Source organism: Portunus trituberculatus, chromosome 14, assembly GCF_017591435.1.
Source record: "Portunus trituberculatus isolate SZX2019 chromosome 14, ASM1759143v1, whole genome shotgun sequence".
In the NCBI taxonomy this organism is placed as follows: Eukaryota; Metazoa; Arthropoda; class Malacostraca; order Decapoda; family Portunidae; genus Portunus; species Portunus trituberculatus.
This window is the reverse complement of record NC_059268.1, coordinates 9,133,698-9,156,683: the sequence shown is the minus strand read 5'-3', so window position 1 is coordinate 9,156,683 and position 22,986 is coordinate 9,133,698. Positions and strand designations below refer to the sequence as shown.

The 22,986-nt window shown below is 41.5% G+C and overlaps 1 protein-coding gene and 1 long non-coding RNA gene across 8 annotated transcripts in view; one reads left to right on the top strand and one right to left on the bottom strand.

Annotated features, from left to right (window-relative positions):
• LOC123503556 (disks large 1 tumor suppressor protein-like) overlaps positions 1-22,986 on the bottom strand; it is a 610,283-nt gene that overhangs the window by 221,119 nt on the left and 366,178 nt on the right. For all 7 annotated transcript variants that reach the window (XM_045253417.1, XM_045253421.1, XM_045253416.1 and 4 more), the window contains one exon: positions 5,789-5,896. In XM_045253417.1, coding sequence (XP_045109352.1) covers positions 5,789-5,896 — 108 coding nt within the window. The remainder of the gene's footprint in view (positions 1-5,788; positions 5,897-22,986) is intronic.
• On the top strand, positions 20,413-22,878 carry LOC123503559. Its single transcript, XR_006674522.1, has 2 exons — positions 20,413-20,689; positions 22,412-22,878. It is a non-coding gene; the product is annotated as an uncharacterized LOC123503559 (long non-coding RNA).

Sequence of the window (22,986 nt, the reverse complement as noted above, 5' to 3'; positions counted from 1 at the left end):
AATTTTAGTCTCGGTGACCTTCGATTAAACATGATACTCCTGAAGACTAGTAAGAACAACAACGTTACCAAATATATCATCAATTACGCTTTTTTTTAAGGAGCTGATATGATCAACGAGAAAACATTGAAGTAATTATGTATCGTGTGTGTGTGTGTGTGTGTGTGTGTGTGTGTGTGTGTGTGTGTGTGTGTGTGTGTGTGTGTGTGTCCGTGTATGGGGCTCGCTCTGGTTATCGCGTACAATCCTCGTCGTATCCTGAATATTCACCAGGTGCGCACGAAATGATTACCTTGGCGACGAGGCATCACCTGACTTTAAACAGGCAAACTTTACTCATTACCTAAACATATGCGTGGCCTTTTCGTTGAGCGAGGCTTTACCTAACATTACCATAAAGTCTTTGAGTGCTCATAGGATTACACGGAATTCACAATACACGCGGCGAGGCGAAGGATAATAACAGAATGTAAATCCTGGAGCTCTACGAATTACACAGTTTATTGCAGCGGGAACCTATGTATTTGTGTATTTATTTACGAATGTTCAGCAGTGGAACGTGCGGTAATTAGCGTAAGGTATACAGGAGCGATACAACTCATACTGGCCTCGTCCATAAATATTACTCTAAATACGTATTGATTTTCTTTTATAGCCGAGTTCTGTTGTATCATAGCGGTGAGAAATGTTTGTACTTAAGGGGTAGCTCGACACGATTCACGTTATTTAGCTGATGTAAACAATTAAGACACCTATTCTAAGCTAATGATCAATTCTAGCGTCATATGGTATACAGTATAGCCAGCCAGCGAAGGGAAGCAGCCTATCACATACTAATAGAGGGAGATAATGGTGATATATACAAAAAGATGATACACCTTATGCTGAATAAAAGAGAAAAGAAAATAGAACTATCAGTGGAGAATCATAGCCATCCATAACTTCAATACACACACACACACACACACACACACACACACACACACACACACACACACACACACACACACACACACACACACACACACACACACACACACACACACACACACACACACACACACACCAAGATCATCATAATTCCAAATTCCAAACCACAAAATATTCCATAATAAAAAAGACAATTCACGTTCTCCTGAAAGAGATATGCACCAAACAATACAATCACGGTCATCCTTCATCATCCATAACACACATTGATCGACCAAGGCCAATATCATCCGTCCCAGACCACCACACCATTCCACGCCAACAAACTAACAGTGATTAACTCTCACCAATAACTGCCCACGGATTTTCTCAGTGGCACGATACGACGCTTACACTCAAACTGCTGACTGAATCTTAGCAAAACCATCGACAGAGGATGAAAAGGTGTCGAGGAGATGTATAATAGAAAGGATGAACAGAAGGAGGAGGTAGTACAAATATTGTCTCGTTAATAAGATATAACTAGGGGGAGAAACCTGCTATAGTATATTGGGAATTACTGATGGACTAACAGTACTGAAAGATGTTGTGGTTGAGAGTTTCTGATATACCCAGTTTTGTGTTTAATGAAAAATTATCTATATTTACTTAGATCATACACATATCCAATCTAACTTCTGGCAATTATGAAGAGAAGACGTGTGCTTTAGTGTTAATCCCTGAATGGTTTTAATAACAATTTGACTATCAAAAATCCTTACACTTTTTGAATCACTTTGGTTACACTGCACAGGAAAAGACTACAAATACACACCCAATTGTTATTATCCTTAGCAACTTTCAGGCACCACCAAAATTGCGCTGCATATTCACATCGTCGCTCCAGTGGACTAAGTAATGTTGTATGCAATGTTATTGTAATGTTATTGCTCTTGGAGTGAAAGTTGCTTCAATGAACTGCGACTGCACTGTTAGCTTTAATGGTTCTCTTTCGTTTCAATGTCAAGAAAATTTCCAAATATTAGGCAATGAGTGTGTCGGCATATGTCAGCCTCACTTTCGTCTTTGCTCAGCTTACGATCACGTAGTCACGGTTGTCATATTTACGTATTCAATACAATGTAATCGCCGCTTATTGTTAGGAAACTCTTAATTTTCTGTCGCTTTCTCGAAACACTACACAATTTTATGAAGGATCTGAATTACAAAAAAGATGGAAAAAATAAATGAATAAAAAAGCGGCAATATATCAACAAGAATGAAATTACAGTTTCTCATTCCAACGTAAAAAATGAGCTAAATCAGAAATGTAATTACTCGTTTCAGTCATCAAGACCATTTGTAATATCAATTGCCACTTATAATAACATTAGTGGCCAGCAGGAGAGTCAGCAGAAACACCTAACCAAGGGGAGAGCGCAACCAGGCGGCGACCCTATATCCTTCCAATCTGTTTTCTGAAAGACGTCAAGGCGGCAAGGCTGGAATGTAACAACTTTGTAGAGAATTCATGATTTTAAACTTTCTCTATTACACACACACACACACACACACACACACACACACACACACACACAGAGAGAGAGAGAGAGAGAGAGAGAGAGAGAGAGAGAGAGAGAGAGAGAGAGAGAGAGAGAGAGAGAGAGAGAGAGAGAGAGAGAGAGAGAGAGAGAGAGAGAGAGAGAGAGAGAGAGAGAGAGAGAGAGAGAGAGAGAGAGAGAGAGAGAGAGAGAGAGAGAGAGAGAGAGAGAGAAAGTTGGTGAGATGCTTGAAGTTATTTTGGGAGGCGAGAAAACAAGTGCCAGCTGGAAAACTGTCATTTGGACCTTCGGAAACCTGACGAGATGACGTGATGCGGAGGACGACGTGCCATCAAGATACTTACTCCTATCATCTATCTGTCCGTCTGTATGTCTGCGTCTGTCTGTCTGTCTGTCTTTCGCACACACACACACACACACACACACACACACACACACACACACACACACACACACACACACACACACACACACACACACACACACACACACACACACACACACACACACACACACACGCCCAGGTTTATAAAGGCAGCGTTTTTATCAAGTATCTGTATCTACTGTCTGTAGGTAGGTACTCTATATATGTCAGTATCTGTGTCAGTAAGTAGGTAAGAAGGAAGCTACGTGTGTTTATTATGGTGGAAGAGAGTAAGCGCTAAGTTTAGGGATCAGTGGGCTAATAACCTTCATTATATCACGTGGAAACGAAACTCCACGGTCTCTGAGATGACAAAATGACTTCACTGCACTGGCGTTCTCGCATCAACAATCCCACAGCTTTTTCCAGGGCACGTGGACTTGCAGGGACCATCACTCTCTTTCTATCCTTCCGCCCGGCCATGGGTATGAGTGGATTGGAATCATGTACGTACGGTGTAGTCACCAAAAGTTCGTTATTGAAAGGAGTGAAAAACCGTGTTCAATTTGTTTAGGCAAAATGATGTTTTCCTACAATTTATGAGTATAAGCCACATGTTTTGAATGATACTAATGGTCATATATAACACTAATTATGCTGTGGATACTGAAATCTATTTTGAAATGTTCTTTTTACTTTATTTTGTTTACGTAAGAAGGTTATGAACAGATAGTACCCTCCTTGGCATATCATTTCCGCTATGTTTGAAAATTCTCTTCCTGTGTTAGTGGGTTATAGTAATATATAAAATAAAATGAAAGAAAGTAAATAATAAGTCTCGTGCGTATACTATAAACCATTTTTCATGAGTCAAAATACAACACACACACACACACACACACACACACACACACACACACACACACACATCAGAGCCGTGCAACTATTATGAGACAGGTGTATTTCACTGACACAAAAGTTACATTTATCATACTGTTATTACCTGCAATGTTAGAATGTTAGAGATCATAATGTATTCCATAATTACCTACAAATGGAGACTAGTTATATTATATTTCAGTTGCAAATATATTCTCCCCCACTCTCTCTCTCTCTCTCTCTCTCTCTCTCTCTCTCTCTCTCTCTCTCTCTCTCTCTCTCTCTCCTATTCACACAAAAAAAATGTTGAATGAAAAGCGATCAGAATGAAGTAGGAAGATAATGCAATAAACACACAATTTGACGACCATTTGCTAATATCAAATGAAAACGAGAGAGAGAGAGAGAGAGAGAGAGAGAGAGAGAGAGAGAGAGAGAGAGAGAGAGAGAGAGAGAGAGAGAGAGAGAGAGAGAGAGAGAGAGCGTGTCTATCTGTGTGTGTTTTAAAGCTGAAAGTCGACCTTGAATAACTGTCGCATCCACATTTATCTGACGCCTGGAAATTCTTTTAACAAGGAGTGACAAAAATAACCATAGCAATCACAACACCAATAACGCTTTTACGGTCACGATTTTGAACACGCACGTAAAAAAGAAAAGAAATAATTAAATCACTATTTTAAGCAATATTTTGTAAGACTAATACTTAAATTTATTGTTGTTTATGTTTGTTGCGTCAATAAAAGGTCCATTTTATTTCATGCATACTCGTACATACTTCTGCCAGTATATATCAGTCTGGTTAAGTCTACCTCTCACCGAAACGTTCTCTTTGTTAGCGTCCGTTTTCTCTCTATCTAAGCAAAGAAAATGGTGACTTCTTGCTGCTGGTGATGTTTTTATCACGGTAACTCTGCTAAATAGTTTGTGTACTGAGGTAAGAGTCTGTCGCGCCTGAGTGTTCTTGCTCTTTTGCATGGTCGTTTTCTTGATATATTTAATTTTCAAATAAGATGGCGATTAATTTTTTTTTTCTGGCACGTGACTTCTTCAATTGACATTTTCCACTGATCTATTCCCGTGTATATGGTGCTGTTTCTGTCGTCTTCAGGAAAAAAAGAAAATATTGTACCACGATGGAAAGAAACTCAAGTTTGCATGAAGCTTATTGTAATTGGGTTGGTCATTGATTATTTGCAGAGAGAGAGAGAGAGAGAGAGAGAGAGAGAGAGAGAGAGAGAGAGAGAGAGAGAGAGAGAGAGAGAGAGAGAGAGAGAGAGAGCTCTTTGATGATAGAACTACGGCAACGAGTGTGGGGGAAGCATTCCTTGGGGGAGAGAGAGAGAGAGGGTGGTCGTAACTCAGCTTGGGGAGTGTAAAGTCACGTCCCGCCTCGCATGAGTGGAGCCTCTGCTGCGTGTATACCTTAATGGCAGCGCCAGGTGCTAAGAGGAACTCGGCAGCCATACACGAGGTGGAGGGAATGAACAAAGGATTAACGAGGTGATAAACAATCGAGTTTTTTGACAGTAGTTGGGAAATAAAAATTACAAAAAAGTCATAAGGTGAAAAATGATTAAATATTCGAATTTACAGCTTTGGATTGACAGTGCTTGGTCTTAAAAAGGTTGGGAAACAGGCAGTGACAAGAGGGAAAAGAGTAGTGTGAGTCTAAATAGAGAGTTTCTTTGTCAGAGGTCACTATCCTGTGGGAGGCGGATATTAGTTAGCAACAAGTAAAAAAACTGATCTGATTTTGAGTCTGCGGTCTGGTTCGACACCTTGAGCGCGGCGCCAGGTGCTAAGGAGAATGATGCAGCCATACAGGAAGTGGAAAATAAATTGTAAGAAACGATGGCCAGAGAATTCATAAATATTCCTATCAATTTTAGGGCATTCTACAACATCGGCACGAATATTCCAAAAATTGTATGTAAACGAACTTCAGAATGGAATATTATCTCGTACAAGCTAGCTAATAGATGTAGTTACTGGCAGAAGCGCAAGAAAACGACAATACCAATAACAATAATAAGTGACTGTGATGACTCCTACACCGAAGGTCGTGTCTTACCTTTGCTACGTCGTGGTTATGAGCTGAGCGAGGGACGCCATCCAGGACGGATATGTCCTTCATCTGGGAAGCGCTGACGGGAGGCACGGCTTCACTGTACCGGGATTTCTGCGCGGGAGGAGAGGGATGATGGTTAGTTGTGAAGGTAACTTTTGACAATGACATGATTTGAACCATACACACACACACACACACACACACACACACACACACACACACACACACACACACACACACTCTCTCTCTCTCTCTCTCTCTCTCTCTCTCTCTCACACACACACACACACACACACACACACACACACACACACACACACACACACACACACACACACACGGAAGCAAAAGCCAAGAGAGTACATTAAGTAGCCAGGTGGTTGGTTGGTGTTCCTGGGTGTGAGAGTAAAGGAGTCAAGGCGGGGACGTTGTGCAAAGGCAAGGCGTACGTGGTGCTCGGTACAGTTGGTATCAAAGGCACCCTACACGCTGAATATAACACCAGCCCTGCGCCTTCCACCCCTGCGATCTTAATAAGGTGTAGTCGTCCTCGCCAGCCAAGGAGAGGAAGCGTGGTGTACTCAAGAGGAAGAGGAAGAGATAGTTAAGAATGCAAAGTTGTTTATTGAAGTAGGAAAATAAAAAAAATGAAAGATTGTCTCTCTTTTAAATATCTGAAGGAGTGGTATATTTATGCGTTTAGGTGCGATCGTGATGAATCCTCTCTCTCTCTCTCTCTCTCTCTCTCTCTCTCTCTCTCTCTCTCTCTCTCTCTCTCTCTCTCTCTCTCTTTCTCCATTGCCATTACTCTCACAAAATTGAAGGTGAGCATTACAACCACGTGCATATTCTTTTCTTCAAGTGACACATTTATTGGATCATGAAATTTCCTGCCATTTTTCTTATGTGTGTGTGTGTGTGTGTGTGTGTGTGTGTGTGTGTGTGTGTGTGTGTGTGTGTGTGTGTGTGTGTGTGTGTGTGTGTGTGTGTGTGTGCATGTGCGTGTGTCGGGGTGTCATCACCTCCGGAGTGGCGGCTCAGATTTACGAGGCAGGAGGATCAGAGTGACAGGTAATGGAGAGTTTGATCGGTCGCTAATTCACCTGTGTACCTTCCCTTCACCAAACACACACACACACACACACACACACACACACACACACACACACACACACACACACACACACATTTAAGAGGGAAGTTTCAAGACATTTATCTGTTTCTTTTGGCTAATTATGTCGCACCTGCACGGGAACTGGCAACTGACTGTGTCTTTTTCTAGACTTTTTCTGTTGCCACACACACACTCACACACACACACACACACACACACACACACACACACACACACACACACACACACACACACACATACTAACTTCGCCACATAGTTTTGATGCCTCACCTCTATAAATACTGGTTAAGAAAAGAAAAAGAGAAGAAACATCCATCAAAATCTTTATAAACTCGTAAGAACCAATGTCTCCTGTACACAGCGATAAAATCATTCAAACATTTCTACCAACACGTAAATTTTGACATGCATGGATGGGTGTGCGGCAGAGGACCAGCTTTTAATAGTAATAGCAACACAGTGGAAACGGAAAACGGAATGACCGAAGGAGGCTCAATATAAGTATAAAGAGGAACAAACTATTGATTTTTAAAGCAGAAAGGTATAGCGGCAAAGGATGGGCTTGGGTAGAGGACATTATACAGTTAATGGAAGTCACGAGCAAAAAATATTATTGTAACATTTCAGTGGAAGGTTGTTGACATTTCTCAAACGTCTCGCCTTGCAGAATAAGCAAGTTGTGAGATCAAGGAGCAAGACAGCAGACGCGGCGACAGGTGGGGCTCAGGCGGAGGTGCGGCACACGGCTCTCTTCCTCTAATGCTGCACGGTGTGTTACAGGTGTTACAGGCACACGAGTGTACCAAACATGACATCAGTGTGTTTCCACCACTAGATCACCTGTACTCATAACGAATGGACTACAACAGGTAACGCCGCCACCACCAGAAGCAACATTATCATCACCACCACTACCAATCACTGCTATTTCTACTACTATTGCTGCTGCTGCTACAACTCAGAAGAGCTCCAGTGATTCACACTGTACGCCAAGCAGGTCAGTCACTTCCTCCTCCTCCTCAAGGGAAGTGTCTTATTACATTTGGATGATTTTTAACCTATTTTAGTTTGACGGGTCAGAAGATGGGATATGTTTTCCTCAATGTGTAACAGGAAATAAACTCAAATACTGTGAGTTTACGCTTTCCTTTACAACGTAACTATTATTATACTCAATCATTACTATTAATATCATTATAATTGTTATCATTATTATTATCATTATTATTATTATTATTATATTTATTATTATTATTACTATTATTATTATTATTATTATTATTATTATTATTATTATTATTATTATTATTATCATCATCGTTATTATTATCATTAACGCTATTATTACTCTTATTATTATTACCTCTTATTACTATCATTATTATTACTATTATTCCTATCGCAATCTTGACTTTGTTACGTTTATAACATCTTTATGAGGTAAGCAGCAGACCAGCGTGCTTTGTATTGCATCACACGTGTGTCCCGGGGCAAAGACACGTCTGCCACACATCGCGCCGCTGTCTGTGTGTCGCACAGGTTACTGACTCTTGGGAGTGTCTCCGCCCAAACACGCTGCTCACGTGTGCTCGTGCCACAATGCCACTTATTAATATCTGGCAAAGCTGTTGCCAGGTGTCATCCCCCTGGGCTGGCGGAGGTGGAGTGGGAGACGCCAGGTGGCTTATGTTTTAAGGACGACTGGCAGCAATGACAGACGTCCCGTCTGCCCCACTCTACATAACTTCCCATCCCCAGACTAAACTCACACTCTCATCCGTCCACTCCCCTCTGCACCCACCCAACCACCCGTCCCCACACACACACATACACGCCCGGTAGCTCAGTGGTTAGAGCGCTGGCTTCACAAGCCAGAGGACCGGGGTTCGATTCCCCGGCCGGGTGGAGATATTTGGGTGTGTCTCCTTTCACGTGTAGCCCCTGTTCACCTAGCAGTGAGTAGGTACGGGTTGTAAATCGAGGAGTTGTGACCTTGTTGTCCCGGTGTGTGGTGTGTGCCTGGTCTCAGGCCTATCCGAAGATCGGAAACAATGAGCTCTGAGCTCGTTCCGTAGGGTAACGTCTGGCTGTCTCGTCAGAGACTGCAGCAGATCAAACAGTGAAACACACACACACACACACACACATAAATAAATAAATAAACAAAACAATACACACATGGAAACAATACCTTACCTTTCACTGCATCACTTAGTGATAGGTGTTTTTCTAGAGTATGATGCACTGAAACACTTCTCTTTTACCCTTTAGCACTCGCTGGTAATGTCAATCGGCATTTCGATTTCGAACTCTTCTCAAAGTGTTGTGAGGCTATATTGTCAACAAATTAGAAAGGCGGAGAGCTTTACTCACGTGTTTACTGGGCAGACAGCCACACAGATCACAGGGGTGGAACCTTCCTGGATCTGATCCCCGCCCAGCCTCCCTCCCATCTTCCTCTTCGGCGCCGTAGCCATCCCGCTCCTCAGCCAGGGCTGCGGAAGCTGCAGCAGCAGCAGAGGGAAGGATAGGTCTCTTTCTTCGCCGCCTTACTCTCGTGGGCACGGCATACATATAGTTGCTAAATCGACGCCGGGAGTGGCGTACAATGCTGACCCAGTCAATCATGGCGGCGGCGGAAGTGGCTTGGATGGTAGAGTCGGAAGGTTTACCCTTTAGATGCTGGTACGAGAGATGGAGATGCTAATCCTCTTTCACACAGTCGTTAGCACCTGCTGCATGTGTTTGCTTCACCTCAGACTAAACTGCTGATGTAGAACTGACGGACTAGTTTGTGTTTCTCTTGTTACGTCGTTAATATTCCTAAATATTAGTAAATCTTATAAATCTCCGTAGTTGAAGTTTCCAGAGTTTTCCACAAGAGAGTTGCGTGATCAGCACCTGTTGCCTTACTCGCTGCGTCACAACTCCCTCACAGTACACAATTCTTTCTCTTTCTTTACGCTTGTTCCTCAGAAGTTCCAATCTAAAACCATAATACAATTTTCAGCACACATTAATATCTTCTTTTACAAGTAAGGATGATTTATAAAACATATTTGAAACACAAACACACAAACACGCATCTGTTTGGCTGCAGCGACAAGTTTACGTGTTCCCATCGAGACATTTAGGAAGGTTGTTTATTTGGTGTGACAGTCACTTACTTTCCATCTAACAGGGATTTCCACACGACGAGAATTTGCACATGCACCTGCGTCACAATAAACATTCAAAAGTTACAGAGCAAGTCCTCATGGGTATTACGAGTCCCACAACGGGTGCTGTATGCGGTGCTGGTGCGTCCCCGGGCACTGAGGGCTGAATACAGTGCTGGTCTTATCTTACACCCTGAGTTCGATGGACGACAGGTGGGGTCAACAACGGAGAGAAAATATGCCACTCAAACATACAAACTTATTTATATTCGGGCAGATGGAGCCAGAAGGGAGAGACGAACGCCATCATCACTATGTTTTCGCTGACAATAACTTTGTGTCTCAAGTTAGACTGGTGTGTGTGTGTGTGTGTGTGTGTGTGTGTGTGTGTGTGTGTGTGTGTGTGTGTGTGTGTGTGTAGAGAGAGAGAGAGAGAGAGAGAGAGAGAGAGAGAGAGAGAGAGAGAGAGAGAGAGAGAGAGAGAGAGAGAGAGAGAGAGAGAGAGAGAGAGAGAGAGAGAGAGAGAGAGAGAGAGAGAGAGAGAGAGAGAGAGAGAGAGAGAGAGAGAGAGAGTGGGTGGGGGGGAGGAGGTAAAGTCAGAAGAATAGCGGCAACATGTGATTCTTTTGTTTCTCTCTCCCCCGTTTGTCTGGTTTCCGTCTCACTAATCTTACTTGGTGTCTCCCGGAACTGAGTTAAGCCGATGATTGTAACTAGCCACCTACAGCGATCGTCCTCCACCTCGACTTTCTTCGCGTAAGTATAAACAAAAAGTAAAAGAAGTAACAGAGTGATGTAATGCGGCACATGCAACTCGTCCCTTACACAATGCTACCATACTTTACTATCATTCGTTCGTATTGTTTGCATTCAAGGCTTATAATCTTATTTATATTATGTTTTTGGAAATGTATGTATGTAATGTGATCCTCCAGTCAATAAATCAACAAAAAACGATTATGTATTGCTGTTGTGAAGTGTGCCAGTGTGAGGGGTGCGAGGAATGCCGAGGTGTGTTGTTTATGGCTCACATTAACGATTGCAGCATTGTAAACAGTCAGAAGACCCAACGGTATTCCCCATACAAATGAAAAAAGGACCTCACATCTTTCTTCCTCATCCCTCCTGCAGACACGCACGAGACAATTCTAACCTATTAAGGCAGAGGACGGGAGGAGAGGGAGACACACCTCTGCCACCCTTACTGTAATTGCAACTCTCACAATAATTGCATTGCGCTTCATGCTGCGAGGCTTTTATTTTTAACTTAACACAAACTTCCCGGTGGCGCCTTGCATACTCGTAACTCTACATGCCTTCCACAGTTCCTCCACGCGCCACCCTTCTTCTCTTCTACTTTACAGCCTTATATTTTCCTCGTCTCCTTCTGCCCGTCGCTTCTCGTCCTCTCTCTTTTCCCTCCTCCCCTCGCCGCGGGCCATTCCCCTCCCGTTGCTATTGATCCTCCCACTTGGCGTCGTAACCCTCGCTCTCCCTTGCTACTCACACGGCGCCGGAGGATTTTACACCGAAAGGCGCCTGGCTCACGGCTCTTTCCAGCAGTGACTTTCTATCCACCACCGAGGATTGGCTGGACCTATTCGGCCCCCGTTTGCTCCTGAAGGCTGTCGCATCTAAAATGTCGACTATTTACACAAAAAACATGAGAAAGTAAAATGAAGACCAGATGTATTTCGGGAGAATGTTTTTAGAGGAAAATGTACCGTTGAATTTTCATATGATCGGCATTTTTTTTTTTTTTTTGACATACGGAAGATTTACAAGAAAAAAAAAATATTTCAGAGAGAGAGAGAGAGAGAGAGAGAGAGAGAGAGAGAGAGAGAGAGAGAGAGAGAGAGAGAGAGAGAGAGAGAGAGAGAAAGTGACAACCCAGAAACATCTCTGAACCTCCTCGAACATCAAGTCAGAAACACACGCAATACATGAAGATACACAATAATAATAATAATAATAATAATAATAATAATAATAATAATAATAATAATAATAATAAATACAAATAAAAAGTAAAAAAAATAAAACCACCAGTTACAAAACAATTTCAAATCACCAACTCACCACGAACTGCTCTTACTTTACGTGCATTCATCGCCACTATTTACCCACAGCCCCTCCATCACCCTGGGAAGAGCACTGGTACACGTGGCTCTGTTGATATACCTCATTCCGCACCCTCGCTCTTCCCTTCCTACCCGTGATAAAAAAGGAGAGGAAAAAATGAAAAAAAGGTACGAGGGTGTCATATTTACATGAATGCTAGTGAGGAGGTGAGGAGAAACCTTCGAGTGACTATATGTACACATATGAAAAAGGAAGAGGCACAGGATGGCGGCGCCAAGGAGACGAAGCTTAGAGTCACTGGGTAGGCGAGGCGGGGAGCAAGGGAATACGAAGCTGAGAAAACCAGCATTAAGGCGGGCACACTCAGAAATGTAAGCACGAATTCCACGTCTATCAGGGTGAAGTAGCATTAATTTTAGAGAACGTGTCGAGGAAGCATCATGAAAGGGAGACATCTGTGAGACTCCTGCGTGTTGACTTCTAAGATCTGATCGCTTGGTGGGTTCGTATGCTCAGTTCGATGTAAGTTTAGAGAAGGAAGTGTAATGTGCTTCATTATGGGGAATGCAGGCTTATTCTCACAGTTTCTGCTTTAGTTGCGATGTGGAAAGAAAGTGTGCGAACATTTCACAAAGGAACATGTTGATATGGTAATAAGTAAGCCACACGCACAAAACTTTCCTCTTTATCTTCTACAAAATACACTCGCATATTCTCCTCTCCAGAAAACGAGTGTTGTGTTTATCAACGGAAGTAAGTGGGTTCTTTTTAGGTCGCACTTAAGGCGTTCAAAGCTAAGACAACGCAACCACAATGTTTTTTTAAAAAGGCAACTCGTGAAAAGGAGCTAAGCATTCTGATTAAACACAGTGCACTAGGAATAGTAATCGCGAAATAAGTAATGTAAAAACTAACACTAGATTACAAGACAGCAAATTTAAACTTATAGAATACATCACACACACACACACACACACACACACACACACACACACACACACACACACACACACACACACACACACACACACACACACACACACACAGGGAAACGAACAAATAGCTAGCTATCGGGGAATGGTATTAGAAGGCTGTATCCAGATCCCTTGCTGGAATCGCCTCAAGTCCTGATCAGAATAAGCCTACGAACTCTTGTGGTTTTCGAGACATTTCAGTAAGCCAAAGGGATAAAAAAAAAAGATAGTACATGGAAGAAAGTGAGGAAGGTTTGGATGTTCTGCGCACTAGTCCTCCACTTCTGCTATTCATTGACGACTCTTACTGTTGTATCTTCTCCACTTGCTTTTGTTTTCATCATCAGTATGAAAAGAAAACTTGCAGTGTTAAGGAAAATTATGAAATTAGAACATGATGTCTTATGTAACATTATATGCAAGACATTGGTTGGGGATATTTCCATCATGTAAATATACGCCACCTTTACAATTACATTAACCCCATCTGTACTGGGACGCGTGAGTTATGGACATGATTTGACGATTCTAATTTACACTAGAAAAGGTTTATGAAGGTCAGAAGATTAATGGCCATAATCTTTAACAATTTTTAATCCTCACATGAGTTTCTGGAGATGTATAAAATCACAATATAGTAGACAAAATTAATATGGAAACGTGTCATGGTATTGAAAGGGTTAAGATGAATTACTGTTATAATGTTTCTGCTGAGTGAAAGTTTGCCAACAAAATGATAAACTTCATTACAAGGCACGGGGAAAATGACTCATTATTACACAACAAGTAACGGGGTCCATGGTGTGCGAACGGTGAAAAAAAGTAACGATCTTTCTGACCCTTATCAAGATCTGCAACACGGAGGGTGACTGAACGTGACGTGCGATAAGTGTACGTAAAGGCATTTTGCTAGTGTGATCTTCCAATCAGGCAGATATATCTAGGAGAACACTAAGCCTTTCATACTACTACTACTACTACTACTACTACTACTACTACTACTACTACTACTACTACTACTACTACTACTACTACTACTACTACTACTACTACTACTACTACTACTACTACTACTACTACTACTACTACTACTACTACTACTACTACTACTACTACTACTACTACTACTACTACTACTACTACTACTACTACTACCATTACTATCACTACTAAGCTACTACTGCTATATATGCGACTTGAATTTAGAGGCAAGGAAGATATTTATGCGACAAAAACTCAGCAAGAAGAGTACTTTTGGGCAATATGTTCTCTCTCTCTCTCTCTCTCTCTCTCTCTCTCTCTCTCTCTCTCTCTCTCTCTCTCTCTCTCTCTCTCTCTCTCTCTCTCTCTCTCTCTCTCTCTCTCTCTCTCATTTTCTAATACATCATCTCACTATTGTCTATAGATTTCTCATTTACTCCAAAGTTTTATAATATCTATACATTTTTTTCTTCTTTGAGTTCTTTCTCGCTTCACTCAGAAATTTTCCTTCCACACGTCTTTCCTTCAGTGTGGCCATTAACCCTTAATATCAGTGGCCTGCGCACCGCCATTATCATCATTCTTCTCTCACTTTCTTTCACGTTTACTGACAGTTTCTTTTCTTTCTCCATTCGCCGTCGTTAAAGGCCAGGACGACAATGGAGGCAGGAAGGCGCAGGCCCGGCGCTGCCTTCATGCTGCCCGACACATTGGCTCCCACCGTGGCCTCGGGAGCTGGGTTGCCTTAATGTCCTCTTTGCCTTGACAGACTGATGGCGTTTATCCACCAACTTCCCGTGACTTGCTTCTTGACTTTGTGTTTGCTTCAAGAGGGCAGCATTTCGTAACCTTGCTTCATTTTCCCCCCTTTTAATCTCTTTCCCTCATATTCAATTCTCCATTTTCTCTGTGTGCACTTTACTGCCGATATAACATCTTTCCTGATTCGTTTCTTTAAATCATATAACGTGCAGAATATAAAGACAGGGATAAAAAGCGAAACCACATGCCACTGTTGATCACTTCAGAGACAACTTAAAGAAAGCATAGAAAAGATCGCAGGAGCCTCAATATACAGTAAAGCTTGCGGGAAGGTATTATTTTATGGAGAAAAACAGCAGTTCGACTAACTGGCAATGATAAGAAAAGCCCATGTCATCAGTAGAACACAATGATAAATATCTACCTAGTATAGCCCTATCTTTTTGCGAAGCTACACACAGTACATGAGAGCTCGGATAGTGAAGGCACCCACTTGTGTCCGAAAAAGCTATACTTAACTCTAAGCAACACATGATACACTAACTATATGATATGAGACAATTACCCGCATATGCAATGTATTTAGTTTATTAAAGATTTGTAATAAAGTTGAAGGTGACAAAGAGTATATTTTGTTATTTCTATCAAGATTAAAGAGAACAGTGTCATAGTGTTTGGTAATTACAGAAAGATGTATTAAGTGTTAGTCAAAGGGTGAAACAAAGTAATTCCCGTATTAAGGAGGTCAAGAACTATGTGTATCCTTGGTGGCAGGCGCTCCTCACACACAGGAACACATAAAACAATCCTGTCTCCGCTCAGCTTCCTATTGTGGGGCGGCGCGTGTCGAGGCAGACCAGAGTAGGCGCTAGGCACGACCCTCAAGCCTAAAGTTACTCTTCCGGAAAATAGAAAAATATAGGAGAGGAAAATCTAGGGAAAGTTGGAGGAGACGCTGTTTCTCCTCCGGCATCTTTTTTTTTCCCCACGTGCTGCTCGTTAACTATTTTTTGTCTTTTTGTTTTGTTTTCAACTTCGGTTTATTAGAATGTGAAGTGCACAGTGAATGTCAACACGGCAAAGGTTCTGTAAATATTCTTATATGCTGTGGTGAATTTGATAATGATAATGATGGTGATGATGATAAGTAACAACAGAAAGAGCAGTAAAATTTTAATTCTAAAACTTGCCAGCTGCTACATATTTATGAAGCACTACATTACTATTAACTCTCTCTCTCTCTCTCTCTCTCTCTCTCTCTCTCGTTCGCTCGAGAGCCAACTATGAACATTTACACGCGTGCTTCAACCCTTCACCCAAGAAACACCCTACCTTATCCACCTGTCTCGTTCTGAATAAACAAGAAGAAAAACAATAAAAAAGGATTCCTGCAATGCCAACACGTTTACGATATCGGTACTTTTACTATACTCCCTTCCCTTTGTTCCCTACGAGACAAGTGAACACCGGAGACGCGACGTACACATTGAGAACTAGCCGCACCTACCACCACTATACATACAGATAATGAGACATACAGACACTTAACTCACACGACTATAAAAGGCTAAACTTCCCTACGACTCCTACTTCCACGTGGGAATAAAAAAAGAGACCACTACCATAAAATAAATAAATAAATAAACGATAGAAAGGAGGGAAGGCAACTTGAACGAGTGAATGAAAATAGAAAGACACGAAGGAAAGGAAGAAAGGAGGTAAAGAAAGGCATTAAGAGTAAGAAAACAATTTGAATGAATGAATGAAAGGAGGAAAAACTAAATGAAAAAAAATTCGAGGTAAAAAGGGATGAAGAAAATAAAAGGAGATGTAAAGAGTAAGAGAGAGTTGAGAAAGGAAGAAAGGAAGAAGAAAGATATTAGAGTAGGAATGAATGAATGAATGAATGAATGAATGAAAACAAAAGAAAGGAAAAATCTAAGAAGAAAAGGAATGAAGAAAAGAAAGGAAGATGGAAAAGAAAAAGACAGGATTGAGGAAAGGAAGAAACGATGAAAAAAAAGCTTGAATAAAAGAATGAAAAGAGAAAAGCAAAAATAGAGAAGAAAACAAGGAAGAAGAGTGAAGAAAAGAAAATGAGTTAGACATTGAGGAAAAACGTTAAGAGTAAGAAAACAGCTTGAATGAATGAATGAAAGGAGAAAATAACAAATGAAGAAAAAAAAAAGGAATAAAAGGATACGAAGAAAAGAGAAGATGTAAAGAACAGGAAGGGGTTGAGGTGGAGGGCGAGGTAGCGAGCAGAGCCGAGACAACTGAGATTAGCTGGGCTTCCTCTTAAGGCGTGGCGGCCTGGCTGGTGTGGGAGGCTCACAGGGGAAGGTGGAGGGTAAGGAGGATGGAAGAGTGGCGGCTATTGATGGTCCCTCCTGACAACACCCTCTTCACGCGACCCCTTCCTTCATCTCCCCCCTCCTCATGCCCTTGCACGCCTTTCACCCTCCCCTCACCCTCGCTCGCCCTCGCCACGACCCAGTTACCTCCGCTCTTCTTCCTGCGTAACGTCAATATTCCCGGGTGTTGGTATGTTTTCTAGGCGTGGTTTCGTGTCAGAAAGATTGTGTTTAACCCCTTCAGTACCGGGACGCATTTTTACCTTGAGGTTTGCGTATGATTAGACGGTTTTATTGACATTTGGAAGGGTGAATGGAGGTCAGAAGATTAACCCCTTCAGTACGAGGACGTGTTTTCATATTCATTCTGGTTACTATTTGGCGATTTTATACAGTTTCAAAAATTTATTTGGGGGTATTAGAATAGTGAAGACTGTGGCCATTAATCTTTTGACCTCTATAGACCCTTTCTAATGTCTATAAAATCGTCTAATCGTACACAAAACTCAAGGTAAAGATGTCTCCCAGTTCTAAAAGGGTTAATGGCCATCGTCTTCGCTATTCTAATCCCCACATGAGTTTCTGAAGCTGTATAAAATCACCATAAAGTAACCAGAATGAATATGGAAAAGCGTCCTGGTGGTACTGAAGGGGTTAAACTCTCCATTTAATGTTTAATTTTGTTTCTTAGCTTTCCTTTCATTTCATCAGTTTTATTTTTCTATTTATTAATTTACTCTCTTCTCATCTTACTTTTATTTGCTTGATTTTGTATTCACTGAATTAGATATAACTTTTCCAGATTTTTACTAATATTACAATTTTTTTTTCTAGTCTCTAAATTTACTTGGTGTTCCCTCTCTTAGCTCATCTTTCTTTTCTTCTTACTTTTATCAATGCCTTTAGTTTCATTTATATTCCCTTTACTCTTTTGTATTTCATTCGGTTACTTTTCTAATGTCTAGCTATTTTTTCAATTTACTTTTACATTCCCTCGATTCCTTTTATTCCTAAAGTTTATCTTATATTATTGAAAGTTAGTTTTTCTCTAAGTTTATCTCTTCACTCTCACAGCCTGCTTTGTATTCCATCAAGTGTTTCCAATTTTCTCTACCAATTATCTATTCATTATGCTAAGCTCTTATTCCTTCAGCTTATTCTGTTTTTTCCTAATTATTTCAAATTCACTTTTCAGGCTGAACTTAATCGACTTATATCGTTTGTAGCACATCCATTTGTTTGATCATTTTCTGTACTCTTCTACATATAACACTCTCTCCTCCATCTCTTCCTCCCTTCTTTCATGTCTGTCTGTCTCCACTCCTGTTTTTTTTTTTTTGTCTTGCATCAGCTCATGTTTTGTTAATTCCGAAAAAAAAGTAATATATTTCTTGAGATTTCTTATTCTTTATTTAACATTCTTTCCTTCCTCTCATTCTACCTTCCTTTTTTTCCTCCTCTTCTACCCTCCTTTTTTTTTTTCCTTGCATCAGTTAATATCTCTAATCCCAAAATTTTCATTGATTTCTTAGTTTTTTTTTCATGAATATTCCTCATTTAACATCGCTTCAAGCTTTTCCCTGCATGGACTTTTTAATTTAATCCCTCTGCCGAGACTTTTTCAATTTGAAGCTCACTATTGATCTCGTATGATGCAAGCGTTATTTATTTCTGTTCGTCTGTTTGTCTTTCTTCGTCTATCTGTCTGTCTGTTTGTCTGTCTGTATCTCCCCGTTTCTCTCTCACTACCTATGTGTATTTGTCACTGTGTTTGTCCATTCGTCTTCATCTGTCTCTTTCTATATATCTATTTGTCTACCTGTTTGTATTTGTCTCTCTTTTTGTCTGTCTGTCTGTCTGTCTGTATCTACATTTGCCAGTATCGATGTTTTTATATGTCTCACTATCTGATTCTGTTTGATATGAAAAAAAACACCTTTCAGCTTTCAGGACAGAAAAAAGAAAAAGACAATTAATCGAAATGGATAGACTCAATTCATTAATTATTCTAACGATAATATTACAATACTTATTTTCTACACCTATTCTGTTCAATTAAACTGTAGTGTATAATTAAACTGAGTGCGGTAGATAGCGGGTTAGTGTGTGTGTGTGTGTGTGTGTGTGTGTGTGTGTGTGTGTGTGTGTGTGTGTGTGTGTGTGTGTGTGTGTGTGTGTGTGTGTGTGTGTGTGTGTGTGTGTGTGAGAGAGAGAGAGAGAGAGAGAGAGAGAGAGAGAGAGAGAGAGAGAGAGAGAGAGAGAGAGAGAGAGAGAGAGAGAGAGAGAGAGAGAGAGAGAGAGAGAGAGAGAGAGAGAGAGAGAGAGAGAGAGAGAGAGAGAGAGAGAGAGAGAGAGAGAGAGAGATAACTCCGTGAAAGTAATTAACACCTGGTCTAAAAATCAATTGAGGTTATTTTTGGATCACTTTCGCTCGCTTGAGGAGAAGGAGGAGGAGGAGGAGGAGGAGGAGAAGCTAGCTGGAGGTAGGTAGAGTGCTGAAGGAGAGAGGAGGAGAGACAAGAGGGAGTAGAGGGAGGGAGAGGGTGGCAAGGAAAGTTCAATATGTGAGTGGAAACGGGGAAGCAGAAAGGGGAGAGCGTGGAAAAATGGCAAGGGTGATGCGGGAAATGAAACATGGTGGGAAGGAACGCTCTCTGATGGGAAACAGTAACGAGACATCATTGAAAATAGTGAAAATAGTGAAAGAAGGAGCACACGTTATTCACATTCCAATTAATAAGCATATATTCACCTTTTTTTTCATTCCTCTTAGTCTATTTTTTTTCTTCTTCTTCCCTCTCTCACTTCAAAGGGCGGGGCCGTTTGGGGTAGCATCTGACAAGTGAGTGAGCGGTTCAAGTTTACTGAACTTTGCGGAAGCTGATAAAAATCCTCATTTTTATCGTTCGAAAAAGAAAGAAAGAAAAAACTGAGTGTATATATAAGAGGTAACTGATAGGACACGTCTCGAGCGAACGAGAGAGAGAGAGAGAGAGAGAGAGAGAGAGAGAGAGAGAGAGAGAGAGAGAGAGAGAGAGAGAGAGAGAGGTAAGAATGAATCAATCTCTCTCTCTCTCTCTCTCTCACACACACACACACACACACACACACACACACACACACACACACACACACAAACAATAAAACAACTTGAATCAGAATACACGAAAATTCACTCTACCCCACCCCACTCACGCCTAATAACGCTTTGGGGTAATGTGAAGGGAAGGGAGTTATTTTTGGCGCTCCAAGTAAACAAGAAACGTCACAGCAAGGCAGCCTGAGCAGTCCCTCTCGCTGGTGGCGCCGCGCAGCCACTTGGAGGCAGCCAGGCAGTGCTGGTGAACGTGTCCACGGTGATGAAAGGCTCGGACGGCTAATATCATTCCCAGCCTTCCCACGCCGATGCTCACTGACAACAAGAGGATCGAAGAACTCGCACGAACGAACGATTAAAGGTAAAGAGGAGGGGTGATTCGATGGAAAAGGTTAAAACTGGTAGATATTGAAATTTTGAGTATTTATCTGAGATGGAACCGTAAATTTAGTGATATTATTTACGTGGTACTGCCAAGCATCACTGTGCACTGTAAAGTTAACCAGTGGATGGTGAGGAAGTCTAGAAAGAAGATATATAAGTAGAAGAAATACGATTGCACTAATGAAGACCTATAACCAGTGCCTTATTAGTCTCACCAGTTAAGACCGAACACGATAGAAAAACCAAAACAAAAGTGACAATATAAAAGTCTCAAAAGACGAAAAAGAAACAGAAATACATAAACCATCTGAATGTGTACATAAAACAAAGGTACATAGAGAGAACAAAACAGACAACACAAGTACCGACAAGATTCCAAAACCATATTAAACAACCATAAACAACAGAATTAAGGACATTTTGAGAACCTTGTACTTGTGAAGGAGCGGAGACCCAAGGGAGCAATATTCGTATTATGAATGAGGTGAGGAAAGAGAGGGGAAGCTTCAAAAGGCACGGCAAGATGGGTAAACATGAGCTTAACAAAATACAGAGGGGAGGAAAGAGAAGTGAAGAGAGCAACGAGGGGAGGGAGGAGAGCAGAGTGAGAAATGTTGAGGCGAATGAGGAAAAGAGACACACGATGAAAAAAAAAGGAGGGAATGAAGATGAGTATGATGAAGGGTAATTGTGAGGGGACAGATGATGATGGTGATGATTGTCATGGCGAGGGAGCCAGTGGTTGGATAATGCGAGAGAGAGAGAGAGAGAGAGAGAGAGAGAGAGAGAGAGAGAGAGAGAGAGAGAGAGAGAGAGAGAGAGAGAGAGAGAGAGAGAGAGAGAGAGAGAGAGAGAGAGAGAGAGAGAGAGAGAGAGAGAGAGAGAGAGAGAGAGAGAGTAGTAGTAGTAGTAGTAGTAGTAGTGGTGGTTAGTTAGTTAGTTAGTTAGTTAGTTAGTTAGTTAGTTAGTTAGTTAGTTAGTTAGTTAGTCAGTCAGTCAGTCTGTCTCTGTCAGTCAGTCAGTCAGTCAGTCAGTCAGTCAGTCTGTCTCTGTCTGTCTGTCAGTCAGTTAGTCAGTCAGTCAGTCAGTCAGTCAGTCAGTCAGTCAGTCAGTCAGTCAGTCAGTCAGTCAGTCAGTCAGTCAGTCTATAAAATCATGACAGGAAACACTAACCACTGACTCTACTTCACCAAACCCAAGCGGGACAGTAGAGACACAGAGGGTGGATATCAGTTAACTCATTAGTAGTACATATGTGCCTCGGCGGTTAACACTAGTTCTCTCTCTCTCTCTCTCTCTCTCTCTCTCTCTCTGCATACATACATACATACATACATACATATACATTAAGCATTTATATAAGAACAAAAATCAAGTAATGGTAAGAAAAAACGATATCCTTATAAACTAACTGATCGATTTCCCGCAACTCTAATTAGCGACTGCTTGGATTTTTGTCCCCATCAGATGGTGAAGCACGCATCTCTAAGGCCCCTTTTGAAGCCTGGAAGCACATAATTAATGTGCGCGTAGTTTTATGAAAAGTAGTGATTGCCAAGTCACGCAAACCTACGCCTTCACACGCGCGCGCGCACGCACACACACACGCATACTGTTGAATCAAAAGAAAGAATGGATAATTTCTCTCTCTCTCTCTCTCTCTCTCTCTCTCTCTCTCTCTCTCTCTCTCGCTGTAAAGTCCAAGGAAGTGAGGAACACCGCACACCACAGCTTCCCGCAGCGGACCACCAGGACAGACATCAACAGTTCACCCCGAGGCAGGAAGAGCTTGTGTTTGCAAGTCCAAAGAAAACACACCACTGCAGCAGCCACTCGTCCTTGCCTCTTGAAGCCTCACCTCACGCGGGGACGAAAAACAATCAAAAGGTGATGAAAGGATGCTTTATTCTGGTGGCTAGATGCACGTGATGAGCTCTCCCTCTTTCATCTATCTATTTTTTTGTTATTTTACTTTTGAGTGTGTTGAAAAGTATATGAAAGGTTTTCCATAAATGTGATATCAATTTTCAAAAAGCTTGGGGAGAAATGAGTGAAAATGAGCTACTTTTGTTAATTCTCTGTGTACTGAAATCTATATGAATAGCTGTCAGTAAAAGTAATATTAATTTTCAAAAGACTTGGGGAGAAATAAAAGAGTCAAAATGATTAGTTCTGTCTCTTTCCCTGTGCTGCCTCCTCTGTCACTCCACGTAGGGTATACAGATAAGTAGCGGAAAGCGTGTGCGTGAGGAATTATAAGCAGTAGTGCCGATA